This window comes from Condylostylus longicornis, unplaced genomic scaffold, assembly GCF_029603195.1.
Source record: "Condylostylus longicornis isolate FDR11 unplaced genomic scaffold, ASM2960319v2 ptg000013l, whole genome shotgun sequence".
Classification (NCBI taxonomy): Eukaryota; Metazoa; Arthropoda; class Insecta; order Diptera; family Dolichopodidae; genus Condylostylus; species Condylostylus longicornis.
Window position 1 is genome coordinate 8,892,602 of NW_026577982.1, and position 20,467 is coordinate 8,913,068.

General features: G+C 26.6%; 6 protein-coding genes across 6 annotated transcripts; all 6 read left to right on the forward strand.

The window, feature by feature from the left end:
• The first annotated feature begins 3,802 nt into the window (after nt 1-3,802).
• Nucleotides 3,803-5,794, forward strand: LOC129605313 (juvenile hormone esterase-like). The gene has a single exon (XM_055514994.1). The coding sequence runs from the start codon at nt 3,824-3,826 to the stop codon at nt 5,483-5,485; it is 1,662 nt and encodes a 553-aa protein (XP_055370969.1). The 5' UTR covers nt 3,803-3,823; the 3' UTR covers nt 5,486-5,794.
• A 1,257-nt stretch (nt 5,795-7,051) lies between these two features.
• On the forward strand, nt 7,052-8,930 carry LOC129605701 (juvenile hormone esterase-like; the record flags this gene model as incomplete). The annotated part of the gene is made up of 1 exon (XM_055515618.1): nt 7,052-8,930. A coding segment is annotated over one exon (1,605 nt), but the record flags the coding sequence as incomplete, so codon positions are not given.
• A 521-nt stretch (nt 8,931-9,451) lies between these two features.
• On the forward strand, nt 9,452-11,154 carry LOC129605310 (juvenile hormone esterase-like). The gene has a single exon (XM_055514991.1). The coding sequence runs from the start codon at nt 9,473-9,475 to the stop codon at nt 11,135-11,137; it is 1,665 nt and encodes a 554-aa protein (XP_055370966.1). The 5' UTR covers nt 9,452-9,472; the 3' UTR covers nt 11,138-11,154.
• Nucleotides 11,155-12,451: 1,297 nt separating this feature from the next.
• On the forward strand, nt 12,452-14,138 carry LOC129605702 (juvenile hormone esterase-like). The gene has a single exon (XM_055515619.1). The coding sequence runs from the start codon at nt 12,452-12,454 to the stop codon at nt 14,099-14,101; it is 1,650 nt and encodes a 549-aa protein (XP_055371594.1). The 3' UTR covers nt 14,102-14,138.
• A 1,547-nt stretch (nt 14,139-15,685) lies between these two features.
• Nucleotides 15,686-17,450, forward strand: LOC129605352 (juvenile hormone esterase-like). Its single transcript, XM_055515050.1, has one exon. It carries the CDS (start codon nt 15,686-15,688, stop codon nt 17,360-17,362), a length of 1,677 nt encoding a protein of 558 aa, XP_055371025.1. The 3' UTR covers nt 17,363-17,450.
• A 984-nt stretch (nt 17,451-18,434) lies between these two features.
• On the forward strand, nt 18,435-20,467 carry LOC129605703 (esterase E4-like). The gene is made up of 2 exons (XM_055515620.1): nt 18,435-18,438; nt 18,829-20,467. Exons 1-2 carry the CDS (start codon nt 18,435-18,437, stop codon nt 20,430-20,432), a joined length of 1,608 nt encoding a protein of 535 aa, XP_055371595.1. The 3' UTR covers nt 20,433-20,467.

Sequence of the window (20,467 nt, forward strand, 5' to 3'; positions counted from 1 at the left end):
ATACAAAATTAAGGGTGTCATTTTAACATTATTGTAGTGAACAATTAAAAAAAATTTGATATGGTATTATAAATTTTTGTATAATTGTATATGTATAGGCAAAATATATGCAAATTTCCATTTCCATCGGGGTAAGCATATAAAGTTTATTTAAATAAATTTACATTTTGCTTTGACATATAGTTTCTAATATTTAATTCTGAATTTCGAAATTAGTTAGTTTTGCTGATAACAATTTTAATTAAATATATTTGTTATACTTAATTAAATCAAAACTAATTCTCAAATTTTTTAAATCTTCAAAAATTTTGATTTAAATTTAAATAAAATTACATGCTAGTTTAAATTTACAAAATTCAGTGACAAAAACACAAAGCTAATTTTTGAACGTAAAACGATCTTATTATCCAAAATACGATCTAAATTAGTAGATTTAACAGAACGTAAAAAAATTACAAAATTAAGGGTAAGTGTAAAATTTCTGATTCTGTGTATTATTTATATTTGATTAAATCAAATTTTGTAGAGAATTCCGATTGGAAATAATAAAATTTTTATTAGAATTTGATTTTATAACAATTATTATGAATTTAATTAGAGCTTAAGTAATTCTTCAATACAAAATTTAATTAAATATTTTTATTTTATTAATAAATTTTAATTATAAAATTTGTTGGCAATTATTTTCCTATTAAATAATTATTTTCTTTAAAAACTTCTTTTTCATTTCTCTTCCCACTTATTTTTACTTTTATTTTTTTCTTTTAGGATTAAATTTCAATTAAAAATTTTACTTTTTTTTTACGATGCAGCTCTTTGTGTAGGATTTTTTCATTTATAGATTTCATAGGATTTCTATATACATATATAATTAAAAAATTAATTGTTAAAATTATCTTAAAAGTTTCCATACAAAATTCATTCCGATAACTGTTATATAATTGTAAGTATATTATACTAAAATACTTTTACTCTTTTAATAGTATTTCTTAAACGTATGTATTTTTAGTTGTTGACATTTTAGGATGTAGTAAGAACAATATTAAGAAGTGTTTATTTATTTTTTTTTATATAATGCGTACATTATATAACAATAATATTAATAATAATAAATGTATGTGTGGGTAAGCACTTCAGAATAAATTTTATTCTACTATTCATATAACATCATTTGCGGTATATGACATTTCAAAATCTTAGGTTATAAAAGCTTCAAGTGACTTAAAATCTTAAATATGTATAACGGTATGTTCATATATACACACATTTTATTGAATGAATTGCCTCATATGTAACAATATAATTATGATAAAAGTTCAATAATCATTTCTATTGTGCTTAAGGTTTTCTCTTTTGTATTTTAAACAGGAAGTTTTAATAAAAATTATTAATGAAACAATTAAAAATATTAAAATAAGTAGAAATTGTCTCCGTTCCATTTAAAGGTATATAATATTCTATAAAATCTAAATAAATAACACAGCAAGTGTATAACACTCCTGTAACTATCCCAAAATGGCCAAAATATTTTTATATGAAAATTTATATCAAGTTAGATTATTTTTCTATACACTTTTCATACAAAATGGCATTGTTTTTGCAAACTCAACTACTTCGGGGCATTTAAGAGTGTTATATACTAAATGAAAACTCTTATATTCTATGAAATTGAATATTTATTACCCTACACAATTGAATTTTTCTAATCTTATAAACTTGTATTTTAAAATTAACTTCAGATATCCTAAACAAGGTAAAGCTTGTTGTTTTTAACTATTTTTTCTATTTTATACAAATATATTAGTTTTTTCTTATGATTATTTAAATAATCTGAATAATGTGAACTTCGTCTATATTATTTTAATTATTTTATTTATCATATATTATATTGTGTATGTTATGTTATAAATCTCTATATGCCCCATATCGTAAACATTTGATAAGGTCAAAATAGTTATATGTATATGACTATATGAGAGTAAATAATATATAGTAAAATTTCTATTAATTACGTACGCTTGTTGTGCGTGAACATGACATATGATTATGTATGTGAACTAAAATAAGAGAAAGGTTGATTAAAAACAATTTTAATAACAAATTTATTTGCATTGTAAATCTCTAAAAAGTTATTTTATATCATGCAATTCACAATGTTTATACTTAATAAAGCTGTATAACAAAACATTGTGATATGATTTATTGCTTTTAAATAAAAAATAAAATTAAAGTGAAAAGTAGAATCTTTAATAAAGAATTTTGATTTATATAAAAATTTTTGATAAAATTTTAGTGTTTCACTATGATAATATAACACTTTAAATGTATAACATTCTAGGAATATAACACTGCCAAATACATAATGATATGGAACTTTTATACAACTTTTGATAAACTTTTAAAATGTTATTTTTTAAAGTGTTATATTCTTTTAAGTATAACAGTTTAATTAAATTATTATAAAATTTTATGAATCTTAAAAATGAATATTGAATTTACAAATTTTATTGACATGTGTATGTACAAATTTAAAATTACAGGTTGGCTATACAATGCTGACTAACGAGTAGATGTTATACTATATTTGCAAGTAGATGGTAAATCGGATGCAGGTAATTATTTCATACATACTTTCAAAAATATTTACGTTTTAATTTTGTTAGTTCTATACATCAAGCAAAAATTTAATTATCAAAATAAGAATTCATTAAAAGCAAAATTATAAAATGAATTAATTTAAAATTAATTTTGATAAATGAAATTTAGAAGTGTCACCTATTGAATTTGATCATCAGTTTATAATATTAAAAAATAAAGAAGTTTAAATCTATATTTACATATATCTGTTATATATATGTATACCTGTTTGAACAGACGCCTTTTAGGGAAAATTTAATTAATTTGAGGTTGGCAGAGCTTTTCAATGTTCGCCACCGCAATACGGATTATGGTAGAAATGAGCCGATTACTAGAACGTTGCGCGCCGCCAATTATAGTGAATTGTGAGTAGTGAAATTAGTGTAATTCAGTTTTATAAAATATTTTCCACTTTTTAATTAAGACAAAATGTTTTTCGTACGTTATTTTTGTCAAATATGTATTTTAATTGGGTGAAAGTACTCTCATTATTTTCTGGTTGAGAAAAAAATGAGAAATCTGATTGAGAAAATAACATAGCAGTCTTAACTTACTGTTAACCATAAAAGTTTGCAGAATTATCTAAATGAAATTGTATTCAGTAAATTGAATATCAAAAATCTAAATGTAATGTGAAACGAATTAACGGGTTTATTTACCTAAGTTGAATTAAAATTTTCTGATGACCTTGAATAGAAGTAATTACGAAGTCATTTTGAAATAGCAAATATTATTTTAAAAACAAACAATGAATAATTAATATGAGAAGTTTTCTAATAATAAGTTAATAACAAAAAAAGAAAATTAAAAATTTAAATTATTAAATGTAGTGGAGTGATCAATTCAAACTACTTTGTATGTATAGTAGATACGAGTACTCTGCAATGTCGTTGGGTTTCTGTATAGGGAATTTTTAAGGTGCACTCCTCTAAAAATGTTGAAAATTTTTTTGTTATTCAACAATAGGTTTGCTATTTGCAGCACCTAAAACATTTTATAAAAAATATGTGATTCATTCCGTTAATTTAATAGAATTATAAGAATGACGTAAAATTACTACATTCCAATAAAAATGTATACACTTTTCAAGCACCTGTTCGATCAGAAGAAATAATAAAAAATACATTTATATTACAGAGTTTTTTAAAAAACTCGGCCAGTAACAGAACAACGTTCGACCATTAAAATGAATTTTTTCAAATATTTTTTTCTTAAAATTGTCGCGTTAATTTTCTTCTTCTCAATAATTTCGTGCGAAAATGATCCTGTTGTTGAAAAAAACGATATTGTAAATATAAATCAACAAATGGTTGGTAAAATTTTAAAAACACATTCTGGTAAGGATTACTTTTCATTTCGCGGAATACCATACGCTAAACCACCAATTGGTGAAAGACGTTTTAAAGATCCGGAACCGTATGGAAAATGGGAGGGTGTATACGACGCTCGAAAGGATGGTAATGTTTGTCCTCAAGGAATTAACGATCCAAACAATTTACCTATGTCAGAAGACTGTCTAGTACTAAATGTTTTCACAAAATCTCTAGAAGGTAATAAACCCGTTTTAGTTTACATACATGGTGGTGCCTACAAATATGGTAGCGGAAATAGTTTGATAAATGGTCCAAAACATCTACTTGATGAAGATATTGTTTTAGTAACATTTAATTATAGATTAGGACCATTTGGTTTTCTTTCGAGCGATTCCAAAGATGCTACTGGAAATTTTGGTTTTAAGGATCAAGTTTTAGTTTTGAAATGGGTTCGGGATAATATTAAGCATTTCGGCGGTAATCCCGATTTAGTAACATTAATGGGACATAGTGCCGGTGCTTTATCAACTACACTTCATATGGCATCACCAATGTCAAAAAATCTTTTTCATCGAATAGTTGCAATAAGTGCAGCAGCAACACATCATTGGAAAGCCCTAAATTTGTATTGGACTCAGAAATTAGCAGAAATGGTTAAGTGCCCAGTAAATGATAGTGAGGAAATGGTTAAATGTTTACGTGGAAAACCATGGGAAGAAATTGTAAAAGCATGTTTTAAATGGGAAGCAAATGGTTTAGCTGATATCGAATGGAATGTTGAAATTGAGAAGGATTATGGTCAAGAGAGATTTATAACAAAACATCCATCTGTATTATATAAAAATGGTGAATTTAGTAGAATTCCAGTTATGGTTGGAATTACAAAAGATGAATTTGCAGATCAAGGTCATAAAATTATATTGAATACAAAATTATTAGAGGAGCTTAATGAAGATTTTAATCATGTAGCACCAATATATTTTGGTTATAATTCTTCTGATATTGATGAAGCAAATAAGATTAGTGAAAAATTAAAGAATGTTTATTTTAAAGATCAAAACATTGGAATTGAAACAGAAGCAAGTATAGGTAATATATTTAGTGATGCTCTAATAATTCATGGTGTTCATCGTTTTGTTCAATTGGCAAGTCAACATATTGATGTTTACTTCTATAGATTTGATTTTAAAGGACGTTTTACATGTTCATATTACACAAGTGATAACAAACCATTTTATGTGTATCACGAAGATATTCTTCTTTATTTATTTGCATATCATACATGTGCACCAGATTTAAAAAATGAAGATCCTGAATATTTAATGATGAAGAAATTTATTGGATTCGTAACAAATTTAGCAGAATCCGGAAATCCTAATGGTGATAAGAGTAAAGATGATGAATTATATTGGGCGCCGTCTACAAAAGAAAATATAAAAACCTACTATATTAATGAAATTTCAAAACTTGATGGACCACCATATCAAGATAGGCTTACTGCTTGGGATGAACTATTCCCAATTCCACACAATTAAGGAACTTAGTGGGAATACAAACGAAATTGTTTAATAGGTTGTTAGTTAATTAAAAAGTTTAGTGTTTTCGATTTTAATTTAAAAACTATTTATAAAGTTCGACAGTTAGTAGCCTATTGCAGTGATCTTTCACCGTTAATTCGTACACTTTCTATACAATATTTTGCTGAACAATTTGAATTTATATTTAAAATATTTGAATTTCATCATGTTATCAATAAATTTTTAATTTTGTTTTTAAAAAAATTTGAAATTTTTGTAATTTGAACGAATGAGTGTAGCCCGAATTTACATTTGGACTTTAATAAAATTCTCTTAAGTATATAAGTTTTTCTTCTTACCTAATACGCAAACAATTACATGACAACCTTGAACTTCAAATTTAAATAAGAAATCCTCTTGAAATTAGAAACAATAAAAAGTGAATGTCATTTCATTTATTTATTTACTTAAAGCTCAACTTGAAAAATTTCTAAAATTGAAAATAAATGAAGTAAAAGTGACAATTACTTCTGTCATAAAAAGCATAATTATACGCCTAATTACTAAATCAAACATAATTATAATTTAACGCTGATTATATAAAAGCAATTAAAAATCAAATATTTCTAAAGCACCTTAATGACTGGTATTAATGTCAGATTAGATTCTCTTTGAGTTAGTACTTTGAGTAATCTTAAAGTTGGATGCTTACAGAATGTTAATTTTTTACTTGAAACTTTCAAGATTTCAACGATAATGTGAAAATTTTAAGAATTTTGGAATTTTAAGATTAACGGTTTAAATTAATTAAGTAAGACGCTTTATAAAAGATGCCGTCTCTGTTGTTATTGCTGTTTTTTTTTTAAACTATCGAGCCATCTGCTGAATTATAAAGTTTAATACTCAACGCTTTTTGCTTTTAACTGTTGTGGCGTAATAACTGCTCTGCTTATAATTAGTTGTAATTTGGCTAAGAGTTGATGATTTTACGGGATACATTTTGAGAATTAAGCAACAAATTCTTAAATCGTAAACGAAAAGTCAAATAATTCTGAAAAAATTAATTTTATTTTACATCTCTTTAACGTTAAAAAAGATGGTAAGGATGCTGGACATTTTCTTATCGGATGTTCGGAGGAGATGTCGAAACATCGATGTGGTGGAGGATGTACTACAGATGATTTGTGAGTGACCCGCTCTGATGCGAAGAAGAAGACGCTTTCTGCGAGAATATGGGCCCTCTCTTGACCTAGTATTGAGTGGACACCTCTCCCCCCTGTCCTTTTTACCAACTAACTAATTGACCTCGTAACATGTATACTGCAATCTGACGAATAAGATAAATTGTAATTATTTTATTTTACTCAATCAATCAACATGTAAAACTGTTCTACTTACTTTTTCATGTAAAATATTTTAAGTGATAACATTTTATCTTTTCTAATTCATTAAGAAATCTCATTTAAGTTATGGATTTTTTTAAAATTTATTTAGTAAAATCAAAATTATCGAGCGCACACAGCACAAAAAATGAAATTTTTAAAATATTATTTTCAAATTTTTACATTGTTTTTATTCGCCTCGTGTGTCTTATCCAAAGATCTCTATACCGTTAATAATAATGATGTGATAAATAATAATTTACGAATCGTTGGAAAAATTTTAAAAACGTATAACGGTAAAGATTATTTTGCCTTTCGTGGAATACCATATGCTAAGCCTCCGACTGGTGAAAGACGTTTTAAAGATCCTGAGCCATATGGAAAATGGAATGGCTTACTAGATGCGAGAAAAGATGGCAATGAATGTGCGCAACCGAGTAAACTGTCAAATTCAACATTTTCTGAAGATTGTCTCATATTAAACGTTTTTACAAAATCAATGCAAAATGGTAACAAACCTGTTTTGGTTTATATACATGGTGGTGCATACAAATTTGGTAGCGGAAGTAGTTTAGTTCATGGCCCTCAATATTTATTGGATGAAGAAATTGTTTTAGTAACATTTAATTATAGATTAGGACCATTTGGTTTTCTATCGAGTGATTCCAAAGATGCAACTGGAAATTTTGCTTTTAAGGACCAAGTATTAGTTTTAAAGTGGGTTCGCGATAATATTAAACATTTTGGCGGCAATTCAGATTTAGTAACATTAATTGGACATAGTGCCGGCGCTTTATCAGCCACACTTCATATGGTATCACCAATGTCAAAAAATCTCTTTCATCGACTAATTGCTTTGAGTGGATCAGCAACTCATCATTTTAAAGCACAAAATTTTTATTGGACTCAAAAGTTAGCAGAATTAGTTCAATGTCCAGAAAATGATGGCCAGGAAATGGTTCAATGTTTACGTGGAAGACCATTGAAAGAAATTATAGAAGCATGCGTAAAATTTGATGAAAATAGATTAGCAGATTTGGAGTGGAATGTTGAAATTGAAAAAGATTTTGGTCAAGACAGATTTATAACCAAAGATCCATCTATATTATATAAAAATGAAGAATTTTCTAAGATACCAGTTTTAATAGGTATAACAAAAGATGAAATGGCAAATCAAGCTTATAAGTTTTTATTGAATTCAAAACTTGTGGCAGAATTGAATGAAAATTTTGACTTGTTAGCACCACAATATTTTGGTTATAATTTTTCTAATATGGAAGAATCAAAAAATATTAGTTACCATTTACGAGATTTTTATTTTAAAAATCAAAAAATTGGATTTGAAACAGAAACAAATCTAGGTAATTTATTTAGCGATGCTTTAATAGTTCATGGTGTTCATCGTTTCGTTCAATTGGCAAGTCAATATATTGATGTTTACTTCTTTAGACTTGACTATAGAGGACGTTATACATGTTCATCACCAAGAGAAAATGGTGATCCATTTTATATCGATCATGTAGATATTCTTCTTTATTTATTCGAATATCCAAATTGTGCACCAGAATTTAAAAGAGAAGATCCCGAATATTTAATAATGAAAAAATTTATAAAATTTGTAATAAATTTTGCAGAATCAGGCAATCCTAATGGCGATAAAAACAAAGGTGATGAATTATATTGGGTGCCATCTAAGAAAGGAAATATAAAAACTTACTATATTGATGAAATTTCAAAAATTGATGGGCCACCATTCCAGGATAGACTTACTCTTTGGGATGAACTCTTTCCAATTACAGAAAAGTAATAGAATTTCAACATAAACTCAAGAACAAACAAAAAAAAGACAAATGAAGTTCACGTTTTTGCTAAGTCTGAAATTTTCAATAAGCATAACACACTTTTGCAAATACCGTCATCGCTTAACAGGAAAAATAATTCTGAATTTGTTTATACACACTTGTACTCATAAATTTGTCGTGAAACTCGAAAATAAATGACAACAAAACATTGCTTTCGTCATAAAAAGATACAATTTTCTTTGAATTTAAAAAAAAGCTCAGTTTTTAAAATTGATACAAATTTTATGCTTATTACAAAAGCAAACGAATAATTTAAAGTTTCAATCAGTGTTACCATTTCTTTCAAAATCTAATGTAGTAGATATTTATAATTATAACTGTATTGTAGTAGAAATGTGAAAGAATTATTTTAATTTTCAATTTTTCGTCGCATAAACAAAAAAATTTTTATCACCTCACATTGTGAATTGTATTAATTGCTAAAATAATAAATTTTTTATGTTTTTTTTTATGGAATTATGAAATTTTAAAGTTTGAATGTTTCCCTTACACTATAAAATTAGTTAAAAACTTTACATAATCAGTGAAGACTAGAAATTTTCCTTGAATTTCTCTCTTTTCTCTAGACTATGTTGCAAATCAAGTTATGAACATTTTTTTGTAAGGCTACTCTATTTAAATATAATTGTCAACACTCAACATTTATTTTATTGATAACATTCAATTAATAAAATGCATTCACTTTGAAGATAGACTCTCAAAAAATATGTTTATTGAGTGAGTGTTTAGTAAGAGCGGAACGATCGATTAAAACTGTAGAAATGAAATTGCTCGCATATTTTATTTTTAAAATCAGCATCGCGCTGATTTTATTTTCGTCGTCTATTTTATGTGAAGATATTTCTCTTGCTGATGACGACATAAAAAGTGCTGATCTACAAATCATTGGTAAAATTTTAACAACTGAAGAGGGTAAAGATTTTTTTGCATTTCGTGGAATACCATATGCTAAACCTCCAATTGGTGAAAGGCGTTTTAAAGATCCTGAACCGTATGGAGAATGGGAAGGTTTATTAGATGCTAGAAAAGATAGAAATCTATGTCCACAAAATATGTATAATGAATTTAATTTAACAATGTCAGAAGATTGCTTAACATTAAACGTTTATACAAAATCTCTGGAAGATAATAAACCCGTATTGGTTTATATACATGGTGGTGGTTTTAAATATGGTACAGGAAACAGTTTAATTTATAATCCAAAATATTTGCTAGATGAGGACATTGTTTTCGTTATATTTAATTATAGATTAGGACCATTTGGATTTCTTTCAACTGATTCTAAAGAGGCTACTGGAAATTTTGGTTTTAAGGATCAAGTTTTGGTATTAAAATGGGTTCGTGATAATATCAAAGGTTTTGGTGGTAATCCCGATTTAATAACATTAATTGGACATAGTGCCGGTGCTATATCTGCTACACTTCACATGGCATCACCAATGTCAAAAAATCTTTTTCATAGAGTAATTGCATTGAGTGCTTCTTCAACACATCATTGGAAAGGTCAAAATTCACATTTAACTCAAACTTTGGCAGAATCTGTCAATTGTCCAGTAAATGATAGTAAGGAATTAGTTGAATGTTTACGTAAAAAACCGTGGGAAGATATTATAGAAGCATGTTCAAAATGGGATGAAAATGGATTAGCAGATTTAGAATGGAATGTTGAACTTGAAAAAGATTTTGGTCAGGAGCAATTTATTAATGAAAATCCATCAGTATTATATAGAAATGGGAATTTCTTCAAAATACCAGTAATTATAGGAACAACAAGAGATGAATTTGCAGATCAAGGTCATAAAATTATTTTAGACACATATCTTTTGAATGAATTTAATGAAAATTTTAATAAGGTAGCACCAAATTGCCTTGGTTATAATTATTCTGATGTAGAAGAATCAAAGACAATTAGTGAACGTTTAAGAGATTTCTATTTCAAAGATCAAAGAATTGGAGTTGTAACCGAAACAAATTTAAGTAATTTATTTAGTGATGCTTTAATTAATCATGGCGTTCATAGATTTGTACAATTGGCAAGTCAACATATTGATGTTTACTTCTATAGATTTGATTATAAAGGCCGTTATACATGTTCATATAGTAAAAGTTATGGTGAACCATTTTATGTTTATCATGGAGATATTCTTTTTTATCTTTTCGTTTATCCTTATTGTGCACCAGAATTTAAAAAAGAAGATCCTGAATATTTAGTGATGAAGAAATTTATTAAATTTTTAAAAAATTTTGCACAATCCGGCAATCCTAATGGTGATAAGAGTAAAGATGATGAATCTTATTGGACACCGTCTACAAAAGAAAATATAAAAACTTACTATATTAATGAAATTTCAAAAGTTGATGAACCACCATATCAAGACAGGCTTACCCTTTGGGACGAATTATTTCCAATCAAAGAAAATAACTAAGATTTGCTTAAGTTAAAGAAAAGACACAAGAAATAAATTCAAAAAAGTTTTTATCATTTCATGAGTTTATTATTGTTAGTAAATAGCAAACGCGTTTTGAAATTTCAAGGTGAGTATGACCTCACTTTGAATGAATTTAAGAGCTCAGTGAATTTTTAGTAACTTTTATTTGTGCATTACGAAAATTCATAATTATTAATTTTTCATAATGAATGAAGAAGTAGAAAAGCTTAATGAAATTTTAATTTACTGCGAATCTTTTATAAGCTTCATGGGCACATTTCATGTTACGGTTAATTACTTAATTTAAAGATAACTACTTAGACTTTAGCATTTTTCTCACCAGTTGCAGGTTAAAAGTGAAAATTTTTATTGTAATATTTTTATTAATTGCCTGGTTTGTAAAAGTCCACTTCGAAGTGTGAAAGCAATCAATTGAATATGACATTAATTTTATAGTTTTGAATTTTTTACTGTGAATATTTTTAATTTTTAGTAAATTTTCAACATTTTTCGACCGTTTGTCATCCTGTACGTCTCTAAGAAAATTTATTATGATTAAGAAAATTGATTGCGTGCAAAATACATGACGATTTTTATAATTCTGTAATCGTAGAAATTTCTTAACTTGCTCTATCCGAAAAAAATAATATTATAAAATGTCAGGTTACCTCTTCGAATTCACTGTTTTCATCAATACCAGAGTTGTAGATAGACATATTGAAATTCTCGGGCAGTTATTGATTGTGAACTGACCAGCTGTTTGGAATTTCTAATGATAAGAAAAATATATTGTGTTGTTATCAAAAATTAAGATTAAATCTCTTCCAGGTAAAATCACTGCTTGTCTAATGTTATATTAGTAAAAGTGTTGAAAATTCTTGTCTTCGAAAGTTCTGAAAATTTCTGTCAATTTTTTATTTTAAATATTAACATAATGCGTGCTACTCTAAAAACCATTGGTTTGAGTAACTTAACTCTTCCCCCTTGCGTATCTTATTTCCTGTATTTAATTTTAATTAATATAAACATTTCCAAACTTACTGGAGACCAGAACTATTATCAATACAATTTCCAGGAATCTCAAATGGTGCTTGATTGCTCAACTTATTTGTAAAATTTATTTGTAAAATTTGTAAATGTTTATTAAATTTTTTTAAGGAGATAACGAAATATGAACTTGGAAAAATTATTAGTTAGTTTTTTTTTTAAAATTCTAACTAAAAAATAAATACGAGATCAGTTTTGTTTCATTTTTACACCGGCAACATGAAACATTTCGGATCTATTTTTATTATTTTGGTTGTCTTATCAATGCTTTTCGAAAATTCTGTTTCGAATGAAAATATTTCTGATGAAAGAACTGTATTGAATTACAATTTAAATATTTTAGGAAGTATTTTGAAAACAAGAGAAGATAAACATTTTTATGCTTTTCGTGGAATAGCATATGCTAAACCACCAATTGGTGATAGACGTTTTAAAGATCCTGTACCAATTGAAGCATGGAACGAGATATTAGATGCAACAAATGATGTAAGCGCATGTTTACAACCCAAAGATATTCAAGATACTGCATTAGATGATGTGCCACATTTAAAAATAACAGAAGATTGTCTTAAATTAAATGTTTATACATCATCTATGGTGGGTAATAAAAGTGTTATTGTTTTTATACATGGTGGTGGATTAAGATATGGAACCGGTAATAGTTTACATATTCAACCAGAATATTTCTTAAATGAAGATATTGTACTAGTAACATTTAATTATCGATTGGGTCCATTCGGTTTTGTTAGTAGTGGAACTAAAGATGCTACCGGCAATTATGGTTTTAAAGATCAAGTTTTAGTTTTAAAATGGGTTCGCGATAATATTCATCATTTCGGTGGTAATCCAAATTCAGTAACTTTGGTTGGACATAGTGCCGGTTCTATGTCTGTTACATTACATATGGTATCACCAATGTCAAAAAATCTTTTTCATAGAATTATTGCATTGAGTGGATCAACAACAAATCAGTGGCGTGTTGATAATGTTAATTTAACAAAAACTTTAGCTAAGTCTGTTCAATGCCCATATGATAATGGTGGTGAAATGATTGATTGTTTACGTGAAAAACCATGGGAACAAATAATTGCTATTGCAGGTAATTGGGATGAAAATTATTTACCAGATATGGAATGGAATTATGAAATTGAACAAGATTTTGGTCAAGAAAGATTTATTATTGAAAATCCAACAGTTCTTTTTGAAAAAGGTGAATTTAATAGAGTATCTGTAATAGCTGGTATAACAAAAGATGAATACAAAGATAAAGGATATTTTATAACATTAAATGAACATTTCTTGAATAATATTAATGATGATTTTTATAATTTAGCACCACAAATTTTTGGTTATGGAATTTCTGAAAATGATAAAACTTTATCAATTAGTAAAAGATTGAAAGAACTTTATTTTAATGATAAAAAAATTGGAATATCAACAGAAACAGAATTTGGTGAATTATTTAGTGATGCTCTCATTAATTTTGGTGTTCATCGGTTTGTTCAATTAACAAGTCAGTACATCGATGTTTATTATTATAGATTTGATTATAAAGGACGTTATACATGTTCATATTATAAAAATGGTGAACCTGGTTACATTCATCATGATGATCTCTTAATATATTTATTTAATTACAAAAATTGTGCTCCTAAATTCAATCAAACTACTCCTGAGTATATTGTAGCGAAGAAATTTATTCAATATTTGGTGAATTTTTCAAGATCTGGTGATCCTAATGTAAATACAATGAATAATAATGAATTAATGTGTTCAATTGATTGGTTACCATCTGTAAAAAATAATATTAAAACACTTTATATAGATGAAAATTTATGTAAAATAGATGTTCCACCATATGAGGACAGGTTTACTATTTGGAATGAATTGTTTCCTACTGGTGTGGATAATTGAATTTATATAAAAGTGTTGAAAGAAATGCAATCAGTAGTTGTTTCATAGAACTTATTAATAAAAATTGAGAATAGAATTTTTTTTATAATTTAAATTCATTAAAATTGATAACATTATTCACAACAGCTTCTTTTAACAACCCTTCTAACACAATTGCAGTGGTAATTTATTATATTCCGATTTGACACCATAGTGTTATTCCTGATTTCTAGTAATTCAGGTATAACACTACATGTAGCTTACTAAATTAAAATATTTTCAGGTATGAGACCGACGTTCGTATGTTGTACTATGAATTCCATTCAAATTTTAATGCAGATTTATTTAGTCCTCTCTGTTTGAATATGTTCGTTCGCATAAGGTATAATTCAGCCGAAATTTTTTAAATTTTTTAAGTTTTTACCATACCTAACCATATAACTCTAATAATTGTTAATTTATGTGTGCTTCCTGGTTTTTATTTGAAGAAACTATGGCCGAAATTGTGACTGTGAAAACTCTCTTTTAATTTCAATTTGCTCTCTTAATAACTCTCTCAATAATTCGTCTGCGAGTATGGGACTGGCACTATAACAGAGTTGACATATTCTCATTTTGAATAAATTCTTCTTATTTTTGGAGACGCTTAGATGGCTTTTACTTGATTTTTAGAGATGGCTTTGGATTTTTAGAATATACATATGTATCTCTAAATTTTTAAAAATTAATACAAAAATTTAAATAAAAATCGCTGTATATAAAATTTTATGTGAGAGATGATTTAGGAGAGAGATGATATAAAATGGAAATTAAAATATTTCAATTTGCGTTACGTAATGTACGATTAATAATAATCTCAAGTTTTTATTTTAATAAAAATTATTTTTGCAAATGTCATGTAGGTGTTTATAATAAATTAAATTTAAGGTCTAATTTTTATGTTAATCTAAATATATTAGGGTTTAAAATGCAAAATAAACAAAATAATATTTTAAAAGGAGTCAAAATTTGATAAGAGCAATATGATAATTTTTAAATAATATTCTTTGTATTAATGGTTTTAACAGTGTTGTCGTTATTATATAATTTTAATTTAAATGTAGTAGAATTATTTGGGTAAATTTGAGTGGTATTGCAGAAAACCTGGGTCAATTGATATTCCAACCCAAATATTTTACCAAAAAATTTTTGATTTATCGGGTAAATATAAAAGAGCTAATCAATTACTTCAATTTTTCTACATCTAAATTGATTTGCAGATAATTTTACGATTAGTTTCAATTATAACTTTGATGTAGACTTAAGCTAAGATTAAGAATATCGACTTAGCCAATAGATTTTCAAGTTTTACTCAAATTTCTAACGATTTAATTTCGAATAATATAAGATTCATTTACGAATAAAGAAAGGTAAAAGACAAGAAAGCACAAATAACAAAAATTAATATTTAAACACAAAAATAAAGTAGTTTTACTGCAATTCAAATAATGATGACATATCATGTTGCACTAAAATCACAGATTCATTTCATGCTAAAATAATCCTATTTAACTCCTCATCTTAAAATAATTAAATCAGTTGCTTTACAATATTCATCAACTAAAAATGGAAAAATTTAGTTTTATAATTTTATTAACTTTGGCGAAATTAATTATATTTGCCAAATTTTCTGTTTGCGGAACTATTCCTGATTCAGATGTTTTTATAAATTCCGATTTAAAACTGAAGGGGCTTCTTATGAAAAGTCATGGTGGTAAATCATTTTATTCTTTTCGTGGTATACCATATGCTAAGCCACCGATTGGTGAAAGACGTTTTAAAGATCCTGAACCATATGGAGAATGGAATGAAATATTGGATGCAACAAAAGATAGTGCAATTTGTCCTCAAATTGAAAATGATTTAAATGAGCTCGGTGATTTAAAAATGTCTGAAGATTGTTTAACTATTAATGTTTATACACCATCAATGGAAGGTAATAAAACTGTATTTGCTTTTATTCATGGTGGTGGATTAAGATATGGTACTGCACATAGTTATCATTATGCACCAGAATTTATTCTTGATGAAGATGTTGTATTAGTTACATTCAACTATAGATTGGGTGCACTCGGTTTTGTTAATAGTGGAACTGAGAAAGCTACATCAAATTATGGTCTTAAAGATCAAGTTACAGCTTTAAAATGGATACAAAATAATATTCATCGTTTTGGTGGTAATCCAAATTCAGTAACATTAATTGGTCATAGTGCTGGATCAATGTCAGTAACACTTCATATGGTATCACCAATGTCAAAAAATCTTTTTCATAGAGCAGTTGCATTAAGTGGTTCCGGAACAAATCAATGGACACTTTATAATGAAGATTTGACCAAAAAATTAGCAGTATCAGTTAATTGTTCAATTGATAGTGATGAAAAAATGATTGAATGCTTACGTGAAAAACCATGGGAAGATTTTATAGCAGTAGGTGCTAAATGGGATGAAAATCAAATGCCAGATATGCAATGGAATGTTGAATTAGAAAAAGATTTTGGACAAGAAAGATTTATGATAGAACATCCATCTGTTTTATTTGAAAAAGGTGAATTTTATAAAGTACCTATAATTACCGGTATTACTATAGATGAATTTGCTGAACGAGGACCTAAAGCAGTTAAACGACCAAATTTATTAAATGAAATGGATACAAATTTTAATAATGTTGCACCTTTCTTATTTGGTTACCATCCACCTGGTACTGATAAAGCAAATCATATTAGTGATGAGCTTCGAAAACTTTATTTTAATGGTGGAAAAATTGACACTTCATCCGAAAAAGGAATAGGTGATATAGTTAGTGATGCTTTAATAAATTATGGTGTTCATAGATTAGTTGATTTGGCACGTAAATATGAAGATGTTTATTATTTTAGATTAGATTATGCAGGACATTATTCATGTGCCACGAAAGATAATAATGGTAAACCATTATATGTAGATCACAGTGATGTTTTAATTTATTTATTTGGTTATGAGACATGTACTGATGATTTTACTGATGTTGAAGACGATTTACAAGTAACGAAAAAATTTACTAAATATATTGTGAATTTATCGAATTATGGTAATCCTAATGGAAATACAGATGAACCAATATGCACAACAAAATGGTTACCATCGACAAAAGATGATATGAAAATGTTCCATATTGATAAAACATGTTCGATGGGTGAACCACATAATAAAAAGATATTTGCAGTTTGGGATAAACTATTTCCAGTTAGTGATAAAGAACTATAATTGTACGCTAGTATGAAATATTTTCTCAATGGATTAATATGGATTATGAAATAAAATAAATTTTTGAATTTTTTATAAAAATTTTAAATTTGCATATGTTTTCGTTTGAACATGTTTGAATTTAAATCAAACATGAATGTGAATGAAATTACTTGTTAGACGTGAGGCATACATTTGAAAATTCAGATTTTGATGCACTTTAATAGAAGTTATTCTGGAATATTAAGAAAATAGTGCTCATTTCGATTATGGCTTTTTTTGATATTAACTCAAGTATAATCTCTTGTAGCTTATGGTCCATTACGAACTTGCAATTTTTTTTTTTCAAATGGCAGAACTAAAATTAATTTTTTTCTAACTACAAATTGAAATATGTATTCGATATTTACCAGAGCTTCTCAATGCTTACAATGCTTGCAATTCCCTTAAAAAGGCAATTTATTCGGAAATACTTAAAAGTTTGTTTTATAACACTGCCAAAATCTTTATTAAATGTACATACATACTTTTCCACTTAAATAAAAATTATGTAAATTAAGATCTGATTGTGTTGATTATATGAACGACTACATATTAAGAAATTTAATTTTCCAAAACAAAATATAAAATTTTGCAGAAGTTCAAGTTCAAGTTATGAGATTAAATAATATTAATTTTATTCCAAAATTTATTTTATGTAAATAGAAATTGTATTTGGAAATATTTTTCTATTTAATATTCACTGCGATTAAAATATGAACTATATTATGACACTATTACATTTGAAATTAAAATAGCAACCTTGAAAAACAAACATTTTTTCGTTTTCTCGGATTCATACATGATACAGAGAGCACGTGGTTGCAAATTTGTTATTTAATACACAACATAAATATAATTGAATAAATTTATAATCTGTTAAATTATATTTATTATGAAATTACTATAACACTTTAAGAGATTATAAAGACATTATACTAACCGCGTAGTATAAAAAGTAGGGCAATAATCGTGATAAGAAAAGTTGCTGGCTCTAATTTACTATAAAATAAATAAATTGAATATTTAATAGCCTAATAGCTACGATGACACAATGTGTATGTGTATATGTATGTGTCTTCTGGCTGCTACAGTTGATATTACAGTTGTATATTGTATTTAACATTTAATAAATTGGAATAAATTGAAATTGTAAACATTCGAAACACAATTTCATGTAATTTTACTTTAATTGGTTCAAAACGATCATTCTATCTCTCTCTCTCTTATTCTGTATCTCTCTCAATACTACTGATAATAATTTTATTTCAAGTTCAATATGTCAAAATCAAAAAGTTATCATTTTAAAAACCAAAATATTTTAGCCAATTCCAGTTGTATTCCAATATATTGAATTGATAAGATGAAGAAATTTTCATTAATTTTATTATTTGTAAATTTGTCATTACAAATTACAATAATATTTTTGTCATTTATTTCATGTGAAGCAACAAAAATTGAAAAAAATGGTGAAATTATAAATTCTAATTTACAAATTTTAGGAAGAATATTAAAGAGTAATAATGGTCACGATATTTACTCATTTCGTGGTATACCATATGCTAAACCACCAGTTGGTAGAAAACGTTTTAAAGATCCTGAACCATATGGAAAATGGAATAATTTATTGGATGCAAGAAGAGATGGTCATATTTGTCCACAACCAATAAAAAATTTAAATGAAATTAAAGATTTAACAATATCAGAAGATTGTTTAACATTAAATGTTTACACTAAATCAATGGATGGTAATTCATCTGTATTAGTTTTTATACATGGTGGCGGATATAAATATGGCAGTGGAAATAGTTTTAGTTATAAACCAAAATATTTACTCGATAATGATATCGTTTTAGTTACATTTAATTATAGATTAGGACCATTAGGATTTATAAGTAGCGGAAGTAAACATGCTACCGGAAATTATGGTTTTAAAGATCAAGTTTTAGTATTGAAATGGATTCAAAATAATATTCATTATTTTGGTGGTAATCCGAATTCAGTAACATTAATTGGACATAGTGCTGGTGCAATGTCTGCAACATTACATTTAGTATCGCCTATGTCAAAAAATCTATTTCATAGAATTGTTGCATTAAGTGGATCAACAACATCACAATGGCCTACTAATAATGTTAATTTAACAAAAATTCTTGCTAAATCAGTTGAATGTCCAATTGATCATAATGATGAAATGATTAAATGTTTACGCAAAAAACCATGGGAAAAATTAATAGAAATTGGTGCAAAATGGGATGGAAATTGTTTTCCAGATTTAGAATGGAATTACGAAATTGAAAAAAATTTTGGTCAAGAAAAATTTATGATTAATCATCCTGTAATTTTATTTAAAATAGGTGAATTTCATAAAGTACCAATTATAATTGGTATAACAAAAGATGAATATAAAGATCAAGGTTATATTTTATCAAATAATACAGAATTATTAAATGATATTAGTGAAAATTTTAATAATATAGCTCCAAAATTATTTGGATATGGTAACTCTAATCAATCAGATTATATAAGTAATCGATTTAAACAAAGTTATTTTAATAATGAAAAAATTAATATTGAAAGTAAAACAAAATTAGGTGATTTGTTTAGTGATGCTGTAATTAATTTCAGTGTACATAGATTAGTTCATTTGGCAAGTCAATATATTAATATTTATTATTATAGATTTGATTATAAAGGAAATTATTCATGTGCCACGAAAGATAATAATGGTAAACCATATTTTGTACACCATGATGACACACTCATCTATCTATTTAATTTTAATGATTGTGCTCCGGTATTTCAAAATAGAAATGATTCAGATTATAATATGATGAAAAAACTTAATAAATATTTAATAAATTTTGCTAGATTTGGTAATCCTAATATGAAAAAGAATAATAAAAGAGAAATTATATGTGAAACATATTGGACTCCAACAACAAAACGAAATATTAAAACATTTTATATAAATGAAGCATGTGAAACGAGTGATCCACCAAATGAAGATCGACTTGTAGTTTGGGATGAATTATTTCCTATTAATGAATAAGTAATATTAAAATATTCAATAAAATGTTTTGTATA